We start from the raw sequence: 24,339 nt of genomic DNA on the forward strand, positions 1-24,339 counted from the left end.
ACAGCAACATCATTCAAAAAGAAAGAAACTGCATTTCTGCAGATTATTTCACCACCTCAGGACATCCCAGGATGCTTTATCAGCAATGAAGAACTTTTTAAAATGTCGTCACTGCTATAATGTAGGAAATGCAGCAGCCAATTGGCACCCGGCAAGATCCTGCAAATAACTGCGCGATAAATGACCAGTGTGTCATTTGGGGGATATCAGGCAGAACATGGGGGGTTCAGAGTCCTCCCTGGATAAAATTTATCCCTCAACTAACAGTTGGGAATTTAACAACAATTTGGCTGTTTCCTCGTCACTTTTTTCTCTGCCAGCTTCAGGTTTAGTGAAATTAAATTTGACAACTTTCTACATTGGAATTTGAACTCATGACATCTGGGTTGCTATAGTCCAGTCGCAGAACCAATTCATGACTGCATCCAGCATCAGAACTGTTCATGGCAAACTTGTTATTCGGTGTTTAAAACTACAACTTACCTGCACAAAACCCAAGTCAAATATCAACTTAACTGCTAATGTTGCATCTGATATTCTCATAGCTCTCTGAGCTAGAAATCTATCGAGAGAACACGTACCCATTCAGCTAATCTCTCTCCCATTTGTGTCCTGCTTTTCCCAAAAGTAGCTTTTAGAATGGACCTGTGCCTGCAGAATGCAGGGTAATTTCATGTTCTCCTTTCTTCCTTTTGCTTTAAACCTGCACACATGGTAGCAACCTCCCCACCCCCACATCTCTGTATTATGTGCATCCTTGCGTTAATTACAACCCAAAAAGCCTTCGCTGTACAAAGGGAAACACAAGTGAGGCGTGTAGGTACATGAAGTATCAGGTACAAGGTTGCTTTGTAAATATTAAGGGCTCCAAGCAAGCTCAAATGTTCCGGGCAGAACAAATGAGTGTTCTGGCAAACATTTGCTTTAAATTAACCACTAAACTGCTAATCCAGGAAACTGACTGCCTCCTTGAGCTACCTTCACACTCATCCCTCTCTTCCTCTCCATCTTCCTCCTCCTCTGTCCCCACCACTGCCGTTGTAGCTCTCCTGTTGCTGTCCTGGGTGAGATCAGCTAGCTAAGCGCCAATTAAGATTTGAAGCCGGGACCAGGGGGAGGCCGTTCACCTCTGAAACTGTTTCACCATTCAATTGGGGGATTATGTTGTGTTCCTCAACTCCGTTGGACCTGCCTTTGACTGTCAATACCCTTACCTAACATCTGTTGATCTCCAGTTGGCCCCCAGCATTCACAGCTTTTTAGGGAAGAAATTCTAGATTCCACTACCCTTTGTGTGAAGATGTGTTTCCAGACATCACCCCTGAATGGCTTGGCTCTAATTTTAAGGTTATACTCCCTTGCTCTGGACTCCCCAACAAGAGAAAATAGTTGCTCTCGCTCTCTCGCTGGAATACAAGCTCAATTTATGCAATAACTTTTGGGTGTCTGCCTGAACAGCTCAGACACTGACGGATGAATTCGGATTGGAATTTTTGATGGGTCAGGCCGCCACTTTTCAATTCAATTCTTGTTTCTCTTGTTCTCCCTCCTCACTCCCCCTGCAGAGAGGCCAATGTTTACTCGGGACCCTTCCCATCTTCAGGGGATGCTCATTAGGACCACGCTGCAGAAGAGTGCCATGGGGTTTGGGTTCACAATCATCGGAGGCGACAGCCCTGATGAATTCCTGCAGGTGAAGAATGTGATTCAGGACGGGCCTGCAGCTCAGGATGGGAACATGTTGGCAGGCAAGTGACCACTTTCAATAGGAAACGCGTGGGGCATTTACAGAATTGGCACTGTCAAAGAGCTTCCCTCCCCCAAATGTCATACCAAGTGCAGAGGGGGAGATGCTGGGGTGAGTGGGACTAGAGCATAGTAAACCATGGGGACAGAGGGACTGGGGAATTGTGGCTTTATGTAGGTATGGCAGGTGCTGGAACTGGAGCTGCCTTGAGTGAACCAGAGTTCAAGTGCCCCCTAGGGTGGGGAGCAGGGGAGGGGAGGCAGATGTGACAATGGGGCAAGTAACTGCTTGGAGTGTCTCTGGAAACTCATACCAGTGGGTGGGTGCCAGGGATGACATTGTATTTCTCCTCATTTAATGGTTTTCCATGTGGTTATTAAATTGCTCTGGTATTTATTTTCGTGCAGGTAAAGATCTGAGGTTGTCCGGTACACGTCCATAGCAAGTCCATAGTCCAGTGTTGGTGGATCTGGTTGTGTACTCAAATGGTTAATTTGTGTGCTGTGCAATCTTATCTACAGGTGATGTAATAGTGTATGTGAACAGCACTTGCGTCCTTGGGCAGACTCACGCTGATGTTGTGCAGCTTTTCCAGTCCGTTCCCATCAACCAGACAGTGAAACTGATCCTGTGCCGTGGTTACCCGCTTCCAACCGACACCCAGGTGCCAGCTATCGACGTAGTGACTGCCACTCCTGTCCTGGACGGACTGCCTGTGGCAGGGAAACAAACCGCCACCGGCCAGAGCATGCAGGCTCCTCTCGGGCCCGCTGAGCACAATGGGAATGAGGCCCCTGTCGGCGGTGCTGTCGAGCGTTTAAATGGACCTTACTTGGGCCTGACCGAAGACCGATCCTCAATGACCTCGTCGGCCGGTTCACAGCCAGAGGTGCTGACCATCCCTCTGCTGAAGGGGCCAAAGGGTTTTGGCTTTGCTATAGCAGACAGCCCGGCTGGACAGAAGGTGAAGATGATCCTGGACAGTCAGTGGTGCAAAGGTCTACAAAAGGGTGACGTTATCAAGGAGATCAACCAGAAGAGCATGCAGCAGCTGAACCATGCTCAGGTGGTGGAGATCCTAAAGGAGTGGCCTGTGGGGAGCGAAATATCGCTGCTGGTGCAAAGAGGAGGTTTGTCCTCGTGCTATTGCCACCTTGTGCATAATTTTTTTTATTTGTTCAAATGTGACTGTCGCTGGCAAGACCAGCATTTATTGCCCATCCCTAATTGCCTTTGAGCAGGTGGTGGTGAGCTGCTGACAACTGAGTGGCTTGCTAGGCCATTTCAGAGGGCAGTTAAGAGTCAACCACATTGTTGTGGGTCTGGAGTCAAATGTAGGCCAGACCAGGTAAGGATGGCAGATTTCCTTCCCTAAAGGACATTAGTGAACCGGATGGGTTTTTACGACAATTTGGTAGTTTCATGATCATTATTGCTGAGACTTGCACTTTATTCCAGCTTTATTTATTAATAGAATTCAAATTCCCCCAACTGCCATTGTGGAATTTGAACTCATGTCTCCGGAGCATTAGTCCAGGCCTCTGGATTACTAGTCCAGTAACATTACCATTGTGCTACTGTCCTTTAGCTCATTTGGTCTCAATGCACACTCTGTCTCCGTATTACAAAAGGATATAGAGGCACTAGACAAAACAAGAGTTCTAAGGCTGATAGCAGAAGTGAAAGGTTGTAACTATCAGGAAAGACTGAAGAGGCTGGGGCTCTTTTTTCTAGAAAGGAGACAGCTGAGAGGTGACTTAATAAAAGTCTTTCAGATTGTGAAGAGGTTTGATTGGGTAGACTTAGATGCTTCCACTGGCAGGCAAGACCAGAACTAGCGGCCATAAATATAATAGTTACTAATAAATCCATTCGGGAATTCAGGAGAAACACCTTGCCCAGAGAGTGGTGAGAAGATAGAACTCGCTACCACAGGGAGTAGTTAAGGTTAATAAAATAGATGCATTTAAGGGGAAAGTAGAACAGCACTGAGGGAGAAAGAAATAGAAGGATATGCTGATAGGGTGGGAGGAGACTTATGTTGAGTGTAAATATCAGCCTGGACCAGTTGGGCTGAAAGGCCTGTTTCTGTGCTGTAAATTCTACACATTTGCTCTGGGTTCTGATTGCTGCCCACTGTTTTTCCTCTTCCATTAGATTGTGAATTTAACCTCTTCAACCAGCACTGATGTCCAAAAAGGTGAAAGGGCAAAAGTTATGGAGCCCAGTGAAGTACATTGTTGAGTGAAATAATGTTGACTGTATTGAGAGAGTTGAGCTCACTTAAAATGCAGATAGTGTTGTGGACCCTCTGTAGCCCTTTTAACCCTGAATGACACGGACCCCATTGTGGAAGAAAAGCACCACATTAGTGTGTTGGTGAAAGTTGTGCTGTGTAAAACTAAACTCAGATTATGGGGCAGATTGTGGCTTCTGCTGAATTTCTTCCAGTGATATGTGATCCTGGTCCTGCAGTCAGATCTTGCCTTTTCTTTCCTTCTCCCTTCTTTCTCACTCTTCCCCCTTCCTTCCTTCCTTTCTTGCTCTCTCTCTGCCTTCTTTTCTATTTGGTGATGAGTTTTCTTTTTTTTTACAGGTCCTTCTTCACCTGCTAAAACTATAAAAACCGTAAGTTTCACAAATTTGTTTTTAGTAACACTGTGGGACCATGAGCTCTTTGCGCTTATACATGTCCCTCCCTGTGGGAGTTAACTGGACAGTGACAGGAGAGGAACCCAGGCTGACCCTCCCTCACCTCTTGGCAATGCAGGTTGTTGAGGCCCATTGTAACATCCTCGTCGTGAGCCATCTGGACATGAGGCATGGAACCAGGGAGCTCATGTTCGGTTGGATTTGGTGCTAGTCTGTGCAGAGGTTTTCTTCACTAGACTGCCGAGCGAGCCTCTTGAAACATTCTTTGTGACCTCTTGAATGGTTCCACACGCTACCATGTCCCTTGTTACGGTGCAGTGGAGGCCTATGGTTTTGTCTCTTCCAATTTTTTTTGAAATAATCCCACAATCTAACCTAAAAACACCTAGGGTGTGAAAGCGGAATTGTTATCTATGTACACATGAGTCAGCCATGGTTCTTGCCTCTGAGTCAGAAGGTTTTGGTTCAAGCCCCAGTCCAGAGACTTGAGTACAAAGTATAAACTGAGGGTTGGACAAGGACCCATGGGTGAAACAGAGGAAGAGCAAATTTCAGACTGATCTTGAGCAGTTTCTCATCAGGCAGAGTAACCAACACGTGCAATGGATTTGAGTAGTGTAGTGGAGGTAGAAACCATGGAACCATTCCATCAAGGGTGGGCACTACATCTTTCTGAATAGATGGGCTGAATCGGCTAGTTCATCTGTACCTCTGTCATGAACAGAAGGGATTTTATCCCTAAATCTAGCTAGATTTCAAACCCAGATCCCCAAGATGACAATTGAGTGCTTTGGGCTGGTAATGAACTGAAAACTTACAATTACTCAAAAGCAAAATACTGCACATGCTGGAAATCTGAAATAAACCCCGACAATTCTGGAAAGCACTCAGCATCTGTGAAGAGAGGACCAGAGTTAATGTTTCAGGACGATGATCTTTTGTTAGAACTGGAGAATGTTAGGAATTTAACTGTATTTAAGCAAATACAGAGTCAGGGGAGGGGGAGGGAACTCTCAGCGATAGCGTAAAGGACAGGGGTGATTCCATGACAAAAGGGACGCTGGCGCAAGGCAAAGTCGGGGTGGTAAGGAAACTGAAGATGGGTCTAGAGGAGGTCTAAACGGTTAATTCAGAATAGCAGAGGGGGTTGGAAACATGGAAAAGCTGGCAAAGAGGAGAATACTCTCGGCTTGGAAATGTGACTGTTTTGGGTCAATAAATAGAGGTCATGTACTCAAAACTCATTGGCAAAAGATCTAACAAGGAGATGAGGAATTTGTTTTTTTCCTCAGGCATCTGGAATGCTCTCTCTGAAAAGGTGGGAGCTGATGCTAGAAATATTTTTAATAGTGAGTTGGACTGGTTGCAGAGGAGGAATTTTAAGGGCTATGGGCAAAAAGCAGGGATGTGAGACTAAGTGTGACTGCTCTTTCAAAGAGTCGGCGCAGACACGGTGGGCCAAATGGCCTTCCCCTGTGCTGTAAGGTTGTGAAATGTGGGGAGAGCACCCCCCGGATATGGACTTAGAATTGCTGCCTTGTATTGGTGCTTTCTATGTAATTTACTTGTATTCTGTAGATTTATTTTTTTAAATTTTTTCCCCTCTGACTATTCTTCCTAGACTTTGGAGCAAGAGGAAAGTCAAGCGACTTCTCAGAATCTTTCCCCTGGCGTCCCCGTCCCCGTCCCACAGCCAATGCCCTTTCCTCCCAATGCTGTGAGGCCCTCCTCCCCCAAACGTGATCCAACCGAGGTGTACGTACAATCCAAGACGATATTCGACAGCAAACGTAAGTGAAGTGGTGGAGGTCAACACAGGACACTGTGAGCTAGATAGTAAATGGTGTTGGGAATCCTTTACTGTTCAGTATCAGTGTAGCGGGATTCTGGTTGGAAACTGTTACTCAGGAGAATGTGATGGGGGGCTTGTACTGTTCACTATTTATAAATTCGATCTGGCTGAAGGTATGGAAGATGGGGGGGATCTACAGTGTCTTGCGAGAAGCAGCAAGATCAAATGAAAAACTGAACTATTGTGTTACGAGCTGGTCACTTTAGAGGACATTACTGGGTAGGGGGCGACATCCCCTGAAGGATGTTAGTGAACCAGTTTATAACACTCCAACTGTTTTCATGGTTATTTTACTGATGCCAACCCGCCGGATTTATTGAATTCAATTTCACAACTTGGGATTTGAATTTAAGACCTTGTGGTTACGAGTTCAGTACCAGAGCCATTAGGCTGCCACACCCAGTAACTCAACTTAATGAGGTAATTCACACTGAACCTGAAAATGCCAGGTTGTATTATACAGTTCACTGATTGATGTCCGGTCTGATTTAACTTTATTCCTTCTTGGAATAAGATGTTCTGCCAATAACACTATGATTCTGCTTTGTTTCCCCAATGGAGAGTTTATTCCGTACCTGTGACACGCAGACCCAAGGAAAGATCCAGTTTTCACCCCTAAACTGTGCTGAGTTATCCCTTCTGGAAGAGTATCGGGGTATGCTGCAATTGACCCGACTGCCCATGGGAATAGGGAAGAGAACATCAGTTAAGAGCTTCTGCTCCTCATATCAATCCAGTGACTGATGACTGTGTCAAAAATCTGCTGACACTGCCATCTAGGATCGATATTTGGACAACTAATGTGTCCAGACGGACAGTCAGGAGAGGAGGGGATAAAACTGAAGGAGAGGGAAAGAAATCATCTATCACTCAGTGAGTTAATGAGCAAACAGTCCCATTTATTGATTGCCTCTCCCAAACCCAATTATGTTTTAAATGGGTATTGCCCTGACAGTCGTGTGCCTGTTCTCAGGGAGTTGACCATAATTAGATGTCAGTGCCACACAGAACTCTGTCTGGGCATCCTGAGTTGAGGACTGAACCATTTTCCCACTACAGCAGCGAGCAGTCAGACGGTTCAGTCTGTTGCTGGTAATTCTAGAGCAGACTGTGGTTTCAGACTCTGCTCTGAATCTAGGCTGCAAGTGCAGGACTGACTACCCTTTCTGTCCTGAATCCTGGCGAATGGATTAGAGCAAGGGAAAGGAAATTCTGGGTCAGTCATGCTGTGTAAATATTAGAGTTGATCTGATTGCACACAATTTGGGCTGGGCACTGCATCACCTCTGACCCTTTTCCATGTTTTCTCATCCTTTAGCCGCGAATACAAAGGACGTTGACATCTTTCTGCGTAAGCTGGAGACCGGGTTTGGATTCAGAGTGCTGGGTGGAGATGGGCCAGACACACCTGTGAGTTTTCTCTGTTTCTGGTCCTTGCTTTTGCTCTCGTGTTGCTTTTGGTTTAGACTCTTGTTAATGGTGGGGTGGGGGCAAGAGGGGGAGCCGGAGCGTGAGGAGGTGGCAAGGTTGCACATAGAGTGGGCATTTTGCTGCAGTGCTGTCACATTGAGTTGACTCTGCTTGTGGAAATAAATGAAGAGTGCAGCCTTGCTGCATGATCACCGAGCGTGAGTGATTCAAGTGACTGAGATTGGCTGACTGCTGCTCCAAGATAATTCCAATGTGTCAAGAAACACTTCTACACCCGGCAGGTACTGGAAATCTGGAACTCTGTTCCCAATAAGCTGTGGATGCTGGGAGTGTGGGGGGGGGATAATTGAAAATTTCAAAGCTGAGATTTTTGTTGGGTAAGGGTATTAGGGGGTTACAGAAGCAAGAGGAGTAGGTAGAATTAATTTACAGATCAACCATCTAACTAAATGGCAGAGCAAGCTTGAAGGGCTCAGTTGCCTTCTGCTCCTATGTGTTAGTGAATGGAACAGTCAGTGCCTTAGTCACTCTTCGATGTGACCAGTAACTGTTGGCACTGGGTGAACACAGTAAAGACTGCATTATTTAAGTGAAAAAATAATAGACACAAGGGAATAGGGACCTGAAGGCATTACGTGACTGCTAACATAGTAATGAGCTTTCTGTGTAGCTGTGGGTTAGAGAGAATTTCTCACCATACACTGCAATCTGTTTGCATCATGCCTGATTGATGATATATATCCTTCTCCAAGGGTTCGGATGATAAGCTAAAATTACCTCTCATTCCTTCCCCTCCCCCATACGAGGTTCTAATTGGAGCGATAATCCCATTGGGGGCGGCTGAGCGAGATGGCCGGCTTCGTGTGGCCGATGAGCTGCTTTGTGTCGACGGGGTCTCGGTTCAGGGGAGGTCTCATCGCTTTGTGTTGGACTTGATGCAAAATGCAACTCGAAACGGCCAGGTGCTGCTGTCAGTGAGGAGGAAAGTCCTGCCCACTGGTAAGTATGACTGCACAGTTGCCACCCAATGGGCTTGAGTTGGGGCAGGACCTGTAACCCTCACTGTCCCTGAAAGAGGGGTAACCTTAGTGTCCCTACATTGATGGTTAGCCTGAGGCTTCCTTCTGCAGAATGAGTGTCTGCAAACTAACATTTAGTGACTTTAATCCTACATAATGAGGTGCTTGAAGTTCAGAGAGGGCCATTGCACCTGTGCCAGCTTCCTGAAAGAGAGATCCAGTTGTTCCCACTCCCCTGTGTATTCACCATATCACTCTAAATTAATAGAATCATTATAGCCTCCAAGTTCCCTTTCGGTCATGCATCATCTGATGTGGACATTTATCAGCTGTTCCTTCATTGTTGCTGGGTCAAAATTCTGGATATCCTTCTCAACAGCACTGTGGGAGCACCTTCATAACATGGGCTGCAGTGGTTCAAGAAGGCAACTCACTACCACCACCTCGATGGCAATTAGCTGTGGGCAATAAAGAGAAGCAGATTTAATAATGATTTTCAAAAGGGATTGGATAAATACTTGAAGGAGTAATGATTACAGGGCTCTGGGGAAGGAGCAGGGAGAATGGGACTAATTGGATAGCTCTTTCAAAGAGCTCGCACAGGCACTATTCTCTACAGTATGATTCTATGAAATGCCGGTCTTGCAAGTGACATCCGTATCCTGAGAACGAGTGACAGAAATAAAATGCTTTACTTCCGTGAGCCCACTCTGTTGGTGAATCTCAGGTGCAGGCTGGTTTCTATTAGGCAGGGTTCACACAAGGCTTCCCATTCACTCCATCTCTTTATCTTGGGGCTGTCCTCTCAGTAACTATACTTTTTCTACAATAGACGACCAGCGAAATGATGGCCGAGAGGAGAGTTCTGAAGGTGCAGTTAATGGCTCCTCTGGAATAAATCACACGGACCTCATGAACAAACTCCCGCAGGGTCTCAACCCAGCCGAGTCCACACAGGCGTACGACATTGTCCTGCAGCGGAAGGAGACCGAGGGGTTCGGCTTTGTTATCATCACCTCAAAAAACAGGCCCCCAACTGTGGGTGAGTAAATCAGGGGGAGAGGTGGTTGCGGTGGGTATGGGAGATGTGATATTGGGGTGACAGAGGCTGAGACAGCAGACTGGCTTAGAGCAAATGTCATCAACTCCACAGGCACTGCCTCTCACTGGGATGCAGGTTCCAAGGGGAGTGACTGCCACACTAGTGCCTGTCCTTTGTTTGAGCCAGGATTCTGTGGACTTCAGCTGTTTAAGCACATGGGCATCACAACAAAGCCTGATTCTGTCCATGCGCACGTACAGTGTCCAGTAGGGGATGCTTGGCAACTGTTAGAAGCAGGAACCCAACTGGTCTATATGACTTGTGTTGCCCCATGTGATCTAATTGCCCCGCCCTGAGGGTCAGTTGCAGGTTAGTTAAATAGTGCAACAGCTGATAGGCCAAAAATGTTAAACACAGCCATCCAGTCATTCCCTGCACAAGTATTCCAAGCTGTTCCCTTACTGGGACCAACAACATAGGAAAGAGTAGGCAGGAAGTCCTGTTTGGAGAGTGCGAGGTGCTGAACTGAGGAATTACAGAACCCCCAAGGGTTATAATCTTTCGATTATTACCTGAGTCACGTGCAAAGTGGTATAGGAATAAGCAGATTAGGGAGGTGAACATGTGGCTCAAGGAGTGGTGTGGGAAAGAGGGGTTCCATTTCATGGGACACTGGCACCAGTACTGGGACAGGAAAGGAGTGTATCATTGGGGCGGGCTCATCCTGAGCCGGGCTGGGACCAGGGTCCTAGCGGATAGGATAAATAGGGTGGTCAGAAGGAGCCTCAGCCATTGTCCTTGTCCAACAGGTTTGAGATTCTTGCTCCCTGTGTGGACGAGAGCAGAGACTGTAGGGAGGATGAGCTAACTGACCACAGCACCATGGTACAGGGAGCCATTCAAGTGGGGGGGAAAAAGAGAAATGTAGTCGTAATCGGGGATAATATAGTTAGGGGCATAGACACTGTTCTCTGTGGCCAGGATCGAGAGTCCCGGAGGCTCTGTTGCCTACCTGGTGCCAGAGTTCGGGATATCTCATCTGGGCTGCAGAGGAACTTGGATTGTGAGGGGAAAGATCCAGTTGTCATGGTCCTCGTAGGTACCAACGATATAGGTAGAACGAGGCTAGAGGTTCTGCTGAGGGAATATGAGCAGCTAGGGGCTAGATTAAAAAGCAGAACCAAAAAGGTAGTAATCTGCGGATTACTACCTAAACCATGAGCAAATTGGCAAAGGGTCAATAAGATTAAAGAGGTAAATGCGTGGCTCAAAGATTGATGTGGGAGAAATGGGTTCGAATTCGTGGGACATTGGCACCAATACTGGGGAAGGAGGGAGCTGTTACGATGGGACGGGTTCCACCTGAATCATGCTGGGACCAGAGTCCTAGCAAATCGCATAACTAGGGCTGTAGATAGGGCTTTAAACTAAATAGTGGGGGGGAGGGTTCAGTTGCATGGAAAAACAGGAAGTTAAAGGAGAAGGTAGGAGTGCAGGTTAGTGGTGAGGCTGATTGTTACCAAACTGCAAGAAGTATACTAGTTAAACCAGAAGAGAGAAATAATAAACAGGTGAATAAAGCATCAGTGCTGAGGGACAGGTTAGGGGGTATAGTCCAAATAAGAGTTCTATATACAAATGCACGGAGTATAAGGAATAAACTAGATGAACTGCAGGCGCAAATTCAAATGGAAGATTATGATGTGGTGTCCAGTGCGGAGATGTGGCTGCAGGATGGTCGGGACTGGGAACTAAATATACCTGGTTATAAAGTTTACAGGAGGGACAGGGAAAATGGCAGAGGGGATGGAGTAGCCTTACTGATTAGAAATAATATCACCTCATTGGTGAGGGAGGATATAATGAGGGGAAAGCATCCAGTGGAGACCTTGTGGGTGGAATTGAGGAACAGAAAAGGATCTAAAACTGTAATGGGTGTTGTGTATAGACCCCCTGGTAGCAGTTCTGAGGTGTTAGATTGTATAAATGCACAAATTAGGCAAGTGTGTAACAAAGGCAGAGTAGTATTAATGGGGGATTTTAACATACACATAGATTGGGAGAGGCAGACTAGCACCTGTCAGAAAGGTAGTGAATTTCTGGAATGTGTCCGGGATGGTTTCCTACAGCAATATGTCCTAGATGTAACAAGGGGCCAGGCAATATTAGATTGAGTTATGAGTAATGAGCCAATTTAATTAGTAGCCTAACTGTGCACGAACATTTATCAAATAATGATCACAACATGATTGAATTCAAGGTAGCGTTTGAAAGTGAAAAGCTACTAGAATTTTAGACTTGGGTAAGGATGACTTTACTGGGATGAGACGGAGACTGTCCACGGTAAACTGGGTAGATCTGTTAATGGGTCAAACGACTGAAGAACAGTGGAGAATATTTAAAGAAACATGTAACGAAATACAGAGCGAGTATATACCCCTGAGAGGAAAAAGCTCCACTTCACAGAAAAAACAACTAAAGAGATTAGGGATAGCATAAAACAAAAAGAAAGGGCTTACAAAAATGTAAAATGCAGCACAGATCTGGCCGAATGGGATCGATACAAAGACCAGCAAAGGGTCACAAAGCAGCTTATAAGAGCTACTGAAAGAGATTATGAAAGGAAACTTGCAAGGGACATCAAAATCAATAAGAAGAAATTTTATAGTTCCATAAAGGGAAAGCGGGTGGTCAAGAGCAATGTAGGCCCACTAAAAGCTGAAAATGGAGATATTGTCATTGATAATGGGGAAATGGTAGACATGTTGAACAATTACTTTGCCTCAGTATTTACAGTTGAAAAGGAGGATAACTTGCCGGAAGTCCCAAAAAAATTAATAGCCGATAGGGGACAGGGACTTAATACAATTAACGTGAGAAATCCCCAGGACCTGACGGTTTCCATACGAGAGTGTTAAAGGAAGTAGGGGAGCACATTGTAGATGCCCTAACTATAGTCTTTCAGAGTTCCCTAGATTCAGGAGTGGTCCCTCTGGATTGGAAAGTTGCATATGTCACTCCACTTTTTAAGAAGAGTGAAAGGGGGAACCAAAGAAATTACAGACCAGTTAGCCTGACATCTGTGGTGGGCAAGTTGCTGGAGTCTACAATCAAGGATAGGGTGACACCTAGAAAAAATTCAGTTAATCAGGGACAGCCAGCATGGATTCATGATGGGAAGGTCATGCCTGACAAATCTCATTGAATTTTTTGAAGAGGTGACTAAGGTAGTGGACAGGGAAATGTCTATGGATGTTATTTATATGGACTTCCAGAAGGCATTTGATAAAGTCCCACATAAGAGACTGTTAACTAAGGAGTTGCCCATGGAGTTGAGGGCAAATTATTGACATGGTTAGGAAGTTGGTTGAGTGGTAGGCGACAGAGAGTGGGGATAATGGGTAAGTACTCCGATTGGCAGGATGTGACTAGTGGTGTCCTGCAGGGATCTGTGTCGGGCCTCAATTATTCACATTATTCATTAACGACTTGGATGATGGCATAGTAAGTCATATATCCAAATTTGCTGCTGATATAAACTTAAGACAGTCTAGATGATAGCATAAAATTGCAAAGAAATATTGACAGACTAGGTGAGTGAGCAAAACTGTGGCAGATGGATTTCAATGCGGGCAAGTGTAAGGCTATCCATTTTGGAACAAAAGAGGATAGAGCAGGGTGCTTTCTAAATGGGAAGGGGTTAAGTACAGTGGATGTCCAAAGAGACTTGGGGGTTCAGGTGCATAGATCTTTAAAATGCCATGAGCAAGTGCAGAAAATAATCAAAAAGGCTAATGGAATGCTAGCCTTTATATCTAGAGGATTGGAGTCTAAAGACACAGAGGTTATTCTGCAGCTGTACAAAACCCTGGTTAGATCCCACTTGGAGTACCGTGAGCAGTTCTGGGCACCACACCTTAGGAAGGATATATTGGCCTTGGAGGGAGTGCAACGTAGGTTTACAAGAATGATACCTGGACTACAGGGGTTAAGTTACGAGGAGAGATTACACAAATTAGACCTGTTTTTGCTAGAATTTAGAAGGTTAAGGGGTGATCTGATCGAAGTCTTCAAGATATTAACAGGAAAAGACAGGCTAGATAAAGATAAACTATTTCCACTGGTTGGAGATTCTAAAACTAGGGGGCATAGTCTAAAAATTAGGACCAGGCTGTTCAGGAGAGATGTTAGGAAGCACTTCTTCACGCAAAGGGTGGTAGAGGTTTGGAACACTCTCCCACAAACAGCAGTTGAAGTCAGAACAGTTGTTAATTTTAAATCTGAGAGCGGTAGATTTTTGTTCAAAAATATTAAGGGATATGGGCCAAAGGCAGCTATATGGAGTTAGGCCGCGGATCAGCCATGACCTCATTGAATGGCGGGACAGGCTCGAGGGGCTGAATGGCCTACTCCTGTCCCTATCTTCCTATGTAGGAAAAGTAGTAGAAATAATCCTAAAATGAAAGGGAAGGGAAGAGAATAGAATAATAGTCAGAAATTGTGCTTTAGGCACTACAGAGAGGGGTGAAGAGGTGTAGGGAGAGAATTCGAGTTTAGGTCCTAGGAACTGATAGATTAGATAGAGAGAAACTAGTTCCGCTGGTTGGGGAGACTAGGACTAGACGGCACAATCTAAATGTTAGAGCCAGACCTTTTGAGACTGCCATTAGGAAACGCTTCTACACACGCTGCTAGAGGTTTCGAACTCTGTTCCACAAATGGCAATTAATGCTGAATCAGTTGTTAATTTTAAAGCAGAGATTGATGGATTTTTGTTAGCTAAAGGTACTAAGGTATATGGAGAAAATGCAGATATATAGAGTTAGGTCACAAACATGTGTACAGTAGTATAGTGGTTATGTTACTGGATTAGTAATCCAGAGGCCTGACCCATGATCTGGAGACGTGAGTTCAAAAGTTCTAATGTGCTTTAGGGAAGGAAATCTGGTGTCCTTACCTGGTCTGGCCTATATGTGATTCCAGACCCAGAGCAATGTGGTTGCTTCTGAACTGCCCTCTGAAATGGCCTAGCAAGTCACTCAGTTGTATCAAACTGCTACAAAAAAGTATACTGCCTATACCACGTGGACTGCAGGAGTTCAAGGCGGCTCACTACCACCTTCTCAAAGGCAGTTTGGGATGTGCAACCCACATCCAATGAAAATTTTTTTTAAAAAGCCATGTCAGTGACAGGGCGCTGGGGGAGAGGTTAGTGAGTGACTGTGAGGGAGCTGGATTAACATTGATAACAAAAGTCAGTAACATAGAGTGCTGGGGGAGAGGATACTGAATGATTGAGAGTGAGCTGGATTAACAGCATTACTAGGCTGAGTTTAGGCTTCAATCTGTTGGGTGCCACCAATTATCACAGTGAATTTTATTCTGTTCTATTTTGACTATTCTGGTTTAGTTTTTGAACCTCATTCTGATTATTGCAAACCTGCCATTCCTTTTCTCAGACACTGTTTTAGGTACTGGGTGAAATGGAAGACAAGTTTATGTTGCGCATTCAGTCTTTTTTTTGGTCTTTACTCATAGGGGATTATCTCTGAAGTTTGTAAAATTATGAAACTCATTTTCTCTCTCTCTTTTTTCAACTCTTTCCTCCGTAAAGAGTTTTCAGTGTAGCCTGCCATCTAATGGCCAGGGGTAGGGATTGGGCCTGCTGTGTCCCAAATGCCCTCCCTGTCTAGGGAGTGGCAGTAACATGTTTCTTCCCCCTCATCCTCCCCTGTCCTGTTCTATCCCCGCCCCCGCAGGTGTTGGGAATGGTGAAACCCGGGAAAAGTTGTGGGGTGGGGGTGCGGAGGGTAGGTAGGGAAGTCCATCTCTGAGGAATAACTCCCCTGTTCTCGATGCCCATAACAGAAACAGAAGGAGGCCATTCAGCCTCTCAAGTCTGTTCTGCCATTCCGTTTAATCTGTATCTTAACTCCATTTACCCACCTTGTCTAATACCCTTGTCTAAAAAAAAGTACCAACCTCAAACAGAAACTTTCAATTGCCCCCCCACCCCAGTCTCAATAGCCTTTTTGGGGAGTGAGTTCCAGATTTCCACTACCCTTTGTGTGAAGAAATATTTCCTGACATCACCCCTAAATGGCCAGGCTCTAATTTTAAGGTTATGCCCCCTTGTTCTTTAATCCTTTAATCATCTTACAACACCTCAATTAGATCATCCATTAATCTTCAATATTCAAAGGAATACAAGTCTAGACTATGCTACCTGTCCTCATAATTTAACCCATTTAGCCTCAGTATTATTCTGGTGAATCTACGCTGCACCCCTTCCAAGGCCAATGTAATCTTCCCGTGGTGTGGGGCCCGGCACTAAATACAGTTACTCCAGATGCATTTTAACCAGAGCTCTTTACAGCTATAGCTAACTTCCACCCCTTTATATTCCAGCCCACTTGAGATGAAGGCCAACATTCCATTAGCCTTTAAAATTTTTATTGTATTGTCTGAATTGGTCTGAATCCTGATTAACCCTTTCCTATTACTTGTTTCCCCATAGCGGTGCCGCACAAAATTGGTCGCATCATTGAGGGGAGCCCAGCTGATCGCTGTGGGAAATTGAAGGTGACGGACCGTATCTCGGCAGTGAACGGCCAGTCTATCGTCCAGATGCCCCACCATGACATCGTCCAGCTGATCAAGGACGCGGGTCAGACAGTCACTCTCACAGTCACTCCTGAAGAAGGTAAATAGCCAAAAGCACCAAAAAAGTCTTGCTTTAAAACTCTCGGCGCCCATCTGCGTTTTCTGTGGCTCATGTGACATATAACTTCCAGGTCTGCAGCTAAACTGTAAATCCCACGTTCCAGCTAATCTGCAGGTATCGCTTGTTGCTAATACCAACATATCTCAGCTTCAGATTTAGGAATTATCCACCAGTGAGGCAACAGCACCAAGTGCAGCCCTTTTCCCACACCTCCAGGCCCCATGTCATTGAAACTGGACAAGCCAGTAAAGTGAGTCTGGCTGAATGGGGATTTCAGGTCTGGATTGTCAATGGACCATTAATTTAATGGCAGCTTATTCTGGGGAAAAGTCGCCTCCATTAAGTTTTATCTTAAATACTTTCAAGCCAAGAGAATGTTACTTTTAAATGTTTTAAATAGGCTGAAGCTGTAAAGGACTTAAAGCTGACTAATTGTAAGTAAACACTGGAAAACAATTGATGGTACTTAAGGGCTAGAAAAACTTGCATTTATATAGCACCTTTCACATCCTCAAGACATTCCAAAGTGCTTGACTGCCAATGAAGTACTTTTGAACTGTAGTCACTGTTGTAATGTAGGAAACATGGAAGCCAATTTGTGCACAGCAAGCTCTCACAATCAGCAATGTGATTAGGACTAGGTAATCTATTTGTGTTGTTGATTGAGGGATAAATAATGGCCAGGACACCAGGGAGAACTCCCCTGCTCTTTGAAATAGTGCTGTGGGATTGTTTATGTCGACCTGAGAGGGCCTCTGTTCATCTCATCCAGAAGACAGCACCTCCAACAGTGTAGCACTCCCTCAGTACTGCTCTGAAGTGTCAACCTAGATAATGCACTCAAATCTCCAGATTGGGACTTGAACGTGTTCCATCTGACTCAAAGGTTTACTAACAAGGGGCCTCGTCTCCAACTTCAACAGCATCCAAGGCATTGTTCTCATTTCCCACATTAAACACCCTTGGCATTGCCAATTAGTCTGTACCCTATTGGGGTAGATTTGTGCTATGGACTCATGCCCAGTAGGAACTAGATTGAGATCTGCCAAGCTCATTTCCGATGGGACTCCTGGAGACAGACAGACAAAGGCGACAGCCCTTCAGTCTGGGCTGGCTTTGAACCAGGTCCCAGAGGTAACAGACTGGTGCCTTAAACTCCATCAGAGTTAGTCTGATCCAATATAATGAAGTGTGGCTTTGCTCTGTGCAGTGCAGGATTTTGAGGGTTGGTGCTCTTCTGCTGAGCAAAGCCTTGCCTCTTGTGCCCTGCATTTAATCCAAGTCCAGGGCAGGGGTTTGGGGTGTGGGGGCAGGAGGATTGTTTTCTCCAGGTACTGCTCACTGATGAGCCTCTCACCTTTGCTGGCTGGCGTGACAGATCCCCAGCTGGTGATCTCTGGAATTGTGGAGCTTTGAGTCTCCGAATGATTCTTGCTGATCACAGGAGTGACACACGATGGGCATCTTTAATCTGTTAATTCACTCATTTGTTTTGTCTTTCTTTGAGATGTGACCGGTCCATCGTCAGGTGGCAGCTCAGCCAGACAGAGCCCAGCCCTGCAGCACAAACCCATAGGACGGACCCCAGCACTGCACATCCCAACGCTGGAGACCGGGTGAGAGATCATGCTACTCTGCGGCTGTGAGGATATCCTAACTGGATGGTGACGGGGAGCGGGAATGAATGGGATGGTGGGGAGGGAGTGGGAGTGACTGTGGGAGAAAGGGCTCACACCATTTAACTGGAGCAGAAGTTGGATAAATGAGACTTGGCTTGAGCATCAGTGGATTGGTGTCTCCGGTGATCATCCTATTGATTTTCCTGGCAGCGAATTCCTCATTGTGATTGGGAGCGGGGAGAAGGGGAAGGGGTAATGAAGTGGGGGATGGAAGGGGCCAACAGGACTCATGTAAGTTTCTGTTTAACAGAAAGATGGACGGAGATGAAAGGAGCAGTGGACAGCCTCCAGTTTGTGACTACGTGAAGCCTCCTTCCTTGGACTACAGACAGCCTCCGTCTGAGCAGTACCTGCAGCCAACTCCTGACAGAGACATGAGGCCTGCAGGCAGCAGACTCTCCCAGGTACAGTTGATACTGCCTCTTTCAGTATGATGCAGGAGAGGGGTCCCTGAGGGTTTGGGTTCAGTGTTTGAGGCCCTAGAGTATAAAGTGATTTCTTCCAACATCCCATTCACCTGTGCCCGCTTCAGATTAAAGTGCTCTCCTGCTCTGGATTTCATGCAACAAATACATCGAGCTCCATCACTGTCAGTATATTCAAGCCTAAAAATCTGGTTTCCTTGCGCGAGTGCGATTCTTCAGTGAAATGTTCCAGAAAAAGATACAGAAGCAATCAAGTTACACTGAATTTTTATAAATCCCTGGTTAAGCCTCAGCTGGAGAATTGTGTTCAGTTCTGGGCTCTACTCTTCGGGAAGGATGTCATGCCCTCGGAGTGGATGCCCAGGAGATTTACTGGAATGGTACCAGGGATGAGGCACTTCAGGTTTTTGGAGAAGCTGCTGGTTGTTCCCCTTACAGCAGAGAAGGTTAAGGGAAGATTTAATAGAGCTGTTCAAAAGCATGGGGTTTGATAGAGTAAATAGGGAGAAACTGCTTCTGCTGGTGAGAGGGTCAATATCTAGGGGATGCAGATCTGAGGTAATTGGCAAAAGAAAGGTTTGTCTTTTAAGCAGTGAGTTGTTGTGATCTACAGTGCACTGCCTGAAGGAAAGCAGATCCAATAGTAACTTTCAAAAGGGAATTGGAGAAATACTTGAAGGGAAAAAAATTTACAGGGCTATGGCGAAAGAGCAGGGGAGTGGGAGTGATTGGATAGCTCATTCAAAAGGTAGCACATGCATGATGGGCTGAATGGCCTCCTTTTTGTGCTGTATGGTTCCATGATTTTAACCATGAAACAGTCTAAAAAGGGCTGGAATTTGCAGTTGATTTTCCTAAACTAATAATCTAGAGAATGAGTTCAAATCCCACCCTAGCAGTTTGAGAATTTAATTCAGTTTAAAGTTCTCTTTTTCTAAGTCTGGTTATTAAAGTGACCATGAAGCTGTCAGATTGTCGTAAAAGCCCAGCTGGTTCCCTAATGTCCCTTTCGGGAATGAAACCTGCCGTCCTTACCTGGTCTGGGCTAATGTGACTCCAGTGCTACACCAAGGTGGTTCACTCTTAACTGTCCTCTAAAGTGGCCTAACAAGCAGGGTGACTGCCAGCAACACCCACATCCCAAGGATGAATAAGCAACAAGTCTCTGTGTTAAGTTGCAGTTCACCACCCAGCGAATTGCACGTGCTCTGGAGTTTTAAGATCGTGGGTCATTGAATATTTTTAACAAGAGAGTCAAAGGCTATCGGGGGTAAGCGGGAAAGTGGTATACATGCATACATACATACATACATCAAATCAGCCATGATCTTATTGAATGGCGGAACAGGCTCAAAGGGGCTGAATGGCCTACTCCTGTTCCTCATTTACATGTTCATATTGTGGTTTCTTTTGCATCTCTCTTTTGTGCATGTTTCCAAGCAGAACCCTGATTGCTTCTCTGTGGAACTGGAGAGGGGTCCCCGAGGGTTTGGGTTCAGTGTTCGTGGCGGCAAGGAGTACAGCATGGGCCTCTTCATACTTCGCCTGGCAGAAGGGGGTGCTGCGTTACTCGATGGTAGAATCCATGTAAGTGTCCTTTGTTAAAGCAGAGTCATGCCAGTTATGGGGGTGGGCGCACATGCCACTGAGTTTTATGGCACTGGCACTTTGCTGTGGTCCTCTCACTGGGCATTGAGGTCCTGATTGTTAAATTCCAGAAAGCTTGTTATGGAAGCATGATGCTGGAGCTTATATTTACTCAGTTTCACATTTATTGTGCAGAATAAAAAGATTACAAACCTGTAGCTCCTCACTCAAAATCTTCCCCAGGCTCAGTGAGTATCTGCTTATGTGCTCAACAAAGACCCCCAATTAACACCCTTCACATAATCAAGCCATTGACACGCAATTAACTGATTAACACTGATCTCAGTGGTGTTACCATGAGACGAGAGAGAGCAGATCACTTCCTTCCTGTACGTAGAGGAGAGTGTACTGCCTGTCCCCACCTGAGCAGAGATGGGGTACTGCGGTGCAGGGAGACACTAGGAAGGTGGGAGAGAGAATCTCACTGAAGTGTGAAATAAAAACAAGAAATGCTGGAAATACTCAGCAGGTCTGGCAACATCTGTGGAAAGAGAAGCAGAGTTAACGTTTCGGGTCAGTGACCCTTCTTCGAAATGGTTCCAGCATTTCTTGTTTTTATTTCAGATTTCCAGCATCCGCAGTATTTTGCATTTATATCACTGAAGTGTGATTCTGGGTGAGAGAAGTCAGTATCTCTTTTTGAAGTACATGAGCAGCAAGCTCACAGCACAGCCTACCAGCAACATTCTCCCCACTCCTCTCAGTCCCCCGCTGCCCTATCCCCACCATTCCAGATGTGATTAGTTTTTTTTCCCTCCTTCTCCTGCAGGTTGGTGACCAGATTGTTGAAATTAACGGAGAATCTACTCAAGGGATCACGCATAAACGAGCTATCGAGTTGATTCAGTCTGGAGGGAGGAGAGCACACCTTGTTCTGAAGCCAGGCATAGGTCAGGTGCCTGACTTTGGTGGGTTTCCCTATGAGTCTTAATTTTACAGACCAAATTACTGTAATGCATTAAGTGATTGTGGGGGAACGGGGGGGGGGGGGGGGCGGGGGGGGGAGCAGGGTGTGAGGGGGCAGGGCAATAGTGAAGCAGTCATTTTGCCCCCAGAACCACCCAAACCAACACCTGATCTGGGGCTGAATGCTGTTTTCTTCAAGAGGCAGTAATGCTGGAAGACTCTGTTTAAGACCAGTCTAACTCACTGCCCTCCCACCATCCCTGCCCCTCGGTCTGTGTGTGTGCTTGTCTGTCTCTTCGACCCGCTCTTGGCCACTGGCTTTGCTGAAATATAATCTTCTGTGGAACTTATTTTTTATTCTCATAGTTGCATTTAGTCCTAGGCTTCTCCCTCCTCCCCTTCTCTAGGAATGGCACCTTGCAGCCTCTCCACCTGTACGACCCATGAGCAGCGCTGAGGCTTCACATCTCCTCTCATCTCTCCTGGGACCTGGTAAATCTGCACGTCTTTTACTTGGTTTTATTCAGACTTTCAAAACCTTATTTTGCAATTTTGATTCAGCCGTGTATCTCTCTCTTTCATCCGCTCTCTCTCTCTCTCTCTGTGCCTTTATTTTCTTCTCTCTCTCTGTGCCTTTCTTTCCTTCTCTCTCTCTGCCTTTCTTTCCTTCTCTCTCTCTTTCTCTCTCTGCCTTTCTGCTCTCTCTCTGCATTTCTTTCCTTCTCTCTCTCCCTGCCTCTCCTTCCTTCCTTCTCACCCTCTCTCTCTCTGCCTTTCTTTCTTTCTCTCTCTCTCTCTGCCTTTCTTTCCTTCTCTCTCTCTCTCTCTGCCTTTCTTTCCTTCTCTCTCTCTCTCTCTGCCTTTCTTTCCTTCTCTCTCTCTCTCTCTCTGCCTTTCTTTCCTTCTCTCTCTCTCTCTCTCTCTGCCTTTCTTTCCTTCTCTCTCTCTCTCTCTCTGCCTTTCTTTCCTTCTCTCTCTCTCTCTCTGCCTTTCTTTCCTTCCCTCTCTCTCTCTCTGCCTTTCTTTCCTTCCCTCTCTCTCTCTCTGCCTTTCTTTCCTTCCCTCTCTCTCTCTGCCTTTCTTCTCTCTCTCTCTCTCTCTGCCTTTCTTCTCTCTCTCTCTCTCTCTCTGCCTTTCTTTCCTTCTCTCTCTCTCTGCCTTTCTTTCCTTCTCTCTCTCTCTCTGCCTTTCTTTCCTTCTCTCTCTCTCTCTCTCTCTCTCTCTGCCTTTCTTTCCTTCTCTCTCTCTCTGCCTTTCTTTCCTTCTCTCTCTCTCTGCCTTTCTTTCCTTCTCTCTCTCTCTCTCTGCCTTTCTTTCCTTCTCTCTCTCTCTCTCTCTCTCTCTCTCTCTCTGCCTTTCTTTCCTTCTCTCTCTCTCTCTCTCTCTCTCTCTCTGCCTTTCTTTCCTTCTCTCTCTCTCTGCCTTTCTTTCCTTCTCTCTCTCTCTCTCTGCCTTTCTTTCCTTCTCTCTCTCTCTCTCTCTCTCTCTGCCTTTCTTTCCTTCTCTCTCTCTCTCTCTCTCTCTCTCTCTGCCTTTCTTTCCTTCTCTCTCTCTCTCTCTCTCTCTCTCTCTGCCTTTCTTTCCTTCTCTCTCTCTCTCTCTCTCTCTCTGCCTTTCTTTCCTTCTCTCTCTCTCTCTGCCTTTCTTTCCTTCTCTATCCCCCTCTCTGCCTTTCTTTCCTTCTCTCTCTCTCTCTGCCTTTCTTTCCTTTCTCACTGCCTTTCTTTCCTTCTCTCTCTCCCTCCCTCTGCCTTTCTTTCCTTCTCTCCCTCCCTCCCCTCTGCCTTTATTTCCTTCTGTCTCTCTCTGTCCCTCTCCTTCTCTCTCTGCCCCTCTCTCCCTCTCTCTGCCTTTCTTTCCTTCTCCCTCCCTCTGCCTTTCTTTTCTCTCTCTTTCCCCCTCTCCCTATGCCTTTCTTTCCTTTCTCTCTCTCTCTCTCTCTCCCTCCCTCCCCTCTGCCTTTCTTTCCTTCTCTCTCCCTCTCTCCCTCCCTCCCCTCTGCCTTTCTTTCCTTCTCTCTGTCTCCCTCCCTCTGCCTTTCTGTCCCTCTTCCTCTCTCTGCCTTTCTTTTCTTTCTCACTCTCTGCCTTTCTTTCCTTCTCTCTCTGCCTTTCTTTCCTTCTCTCTCTGCCTTTCTTTCCTTCTCTCTCCCCCTCTCTTTCCTTCTCTAGGCCTTTCTTTCCTTCTCTCTCCCCCTCCTTCTCTCTTGGCCTTTCTTTCCTTCTCTCTCCCCCTCCCTCTCTCGGCCTTTCTTTCCTTCTCTCTCGGCCTTTCTTTCCTTCTCTCTCGGCCTTTCTTTCCTTCTCTCTCGGCCTTTCTTTCCTTCTCTCTCGGCCTTTCTTTCCTTCTCTCTCGGCCTTTCTTTCCTTCTCTCTCGGCCTTTCTTTCCTTCTCTCTCGGCCTTTCTTTCCTTCTCTCTCGGCCTTTCTTTCCTTCTCTCTCGGCCTTTCTTTCCTTCTCTCTCGGCCTTTCTTTCCTTCTCTCTCGGCCTTTCTTTCCTTCTCTCTCGGCCTTTCTTTCCTTCTCTCTCGGCCTTTCTTTCCTTCTCTCTCGGCCTTTCTTTCCTTCTCTCTCGGCCTTTCTTTCCTTCTCTCTCGGCCTTTCTTTCCTTCTCTCTCGGCCTTTCTTTCCTTCTCTCCCGGCCTTTCTTTCCTTCTCTCCCGGCCTTTCTTTCCTTCTCTCTCGGCCTTTCTTTCCTTCTCTCCCGGCCTTTCTTTCCTTCTCTCTCGGCCTTTCTTTCCTTCTCTCTCGGCCTTTCTTTCCTTCACTCTCGGCCTTTCTTTCCTTCTCTCTCGGCCCTTCTTTCCTTCTCTCTCGGCCCTTCTTTCCTTCTCTCTCGGCCCTTCTTTCCTTCTCTCTCGGCCCTTCTTTCCTTCTCTCTCGGCCCTTCTTTCCTTCTCTCTCGGCCCTTCTTTCCTTCTCTCTCGGCCCTTCTTTCCTTCTCTCTCGGCCCTTCTTTCCTTCTCTCTCGGCCCTTCTTTCCTTCTCTCTCGGCCCTTCTTTCCTTCTCTCTCGGCCCTTCTTTCCTTCTCTCTCGGCCCTTCTTTCCTTCTCTCTCGGCCCTTCTTTCCTTCTCTCTCGGCCCTTCTTTCCTTCTCTCTCGGCCCTTCTTTCCTTCTCTCTCGGCCCTTCTTTCCTTCTCTCTCGGCCCTTCTTTCCTTCTCTCTCGGCCCTTCTTTCCTTCTCTCTCGGCCCTTCTTTCCTTCTCTCTTCTG

General features: G+C 46.2%; 1 protein-coding gene across 4 annotated transcripts in view; it reads left to right on the forward strand.

Moving 5' to 3' along the window:
- magi3a (membrane associated guanylate kinase, WW and PDZ domain containing 3a) overlaps nt 1–24,339 on the forward strand; it is a 139,972-nt gene that overhangs the window by 110,341 nt on the left and 5,292 nt on the right. For 2 of the 4 annotated variants that reach the window (XM_068057507.1, XM_068057508.1), the window contains 12 exons: nt 1,566–1,748; nt 2,269–2,877; nt 4,344–4,375; nt 6,021–6,189; nt 7,570–7,661; nt 8,489–8,681; nt 9,534–9,743; nt 16,261–16,446; nt 17,975–18,083; nt 18,397–18,550; nt 20,015–20,158; nt 20,988–21,126. In XM_068057507.1, the coding sequence (XP_067913608.1) occupies nt 1,566–1,748; nt 2,269–2,877; nt 4,344–4,375; nt 6,021–6,189; nt 7,570–7,661; nt 8,489–8,681; nt 9,534–9,743; nt 16,261–16,446; nt 17,975–18,083; nt 18,397–18,550; nt 20,015–20,158; nt 20,988–21,126 (2,220 nt within the window). Of the gene's footprint in view, nt 1–1,565; nt 1,749–2,268; nt 2,878–4,343; nt 4,376–6,020; nt 6,190–7,569; nt 7,662–8,488; nt 8,682–9,533; nt 9,744–16,260; nt 16,447–17,974; nt 18,084–18,396; nt 18,551–20,014; nt 20,159–20,987; nt 21,127–21,531; nt 21,617–24,339 lie in introns of all 4 variants that reach the window. The other 2 variants (XM_068057509.1, XM_068057511.1) reach the window with 2 other exon arrangements.

The sequence above is a fragment of the Heterodontus francisci genome, chromosome 25 (assembly GCF_036365525.1).
Source record: "Heterodontus francisci isolate sHetFra1 chromosome 25, sHetFra1.hap1, whole genome shotgun sequence".
In the NCBI taxonomy this organism is placed as follows: Eukaryota; Metazoa; Chordata; class Chondrichthyes; order Heterodontiformes; family Heterodontidae; genus Heterodontus; species Heterodontus francisci.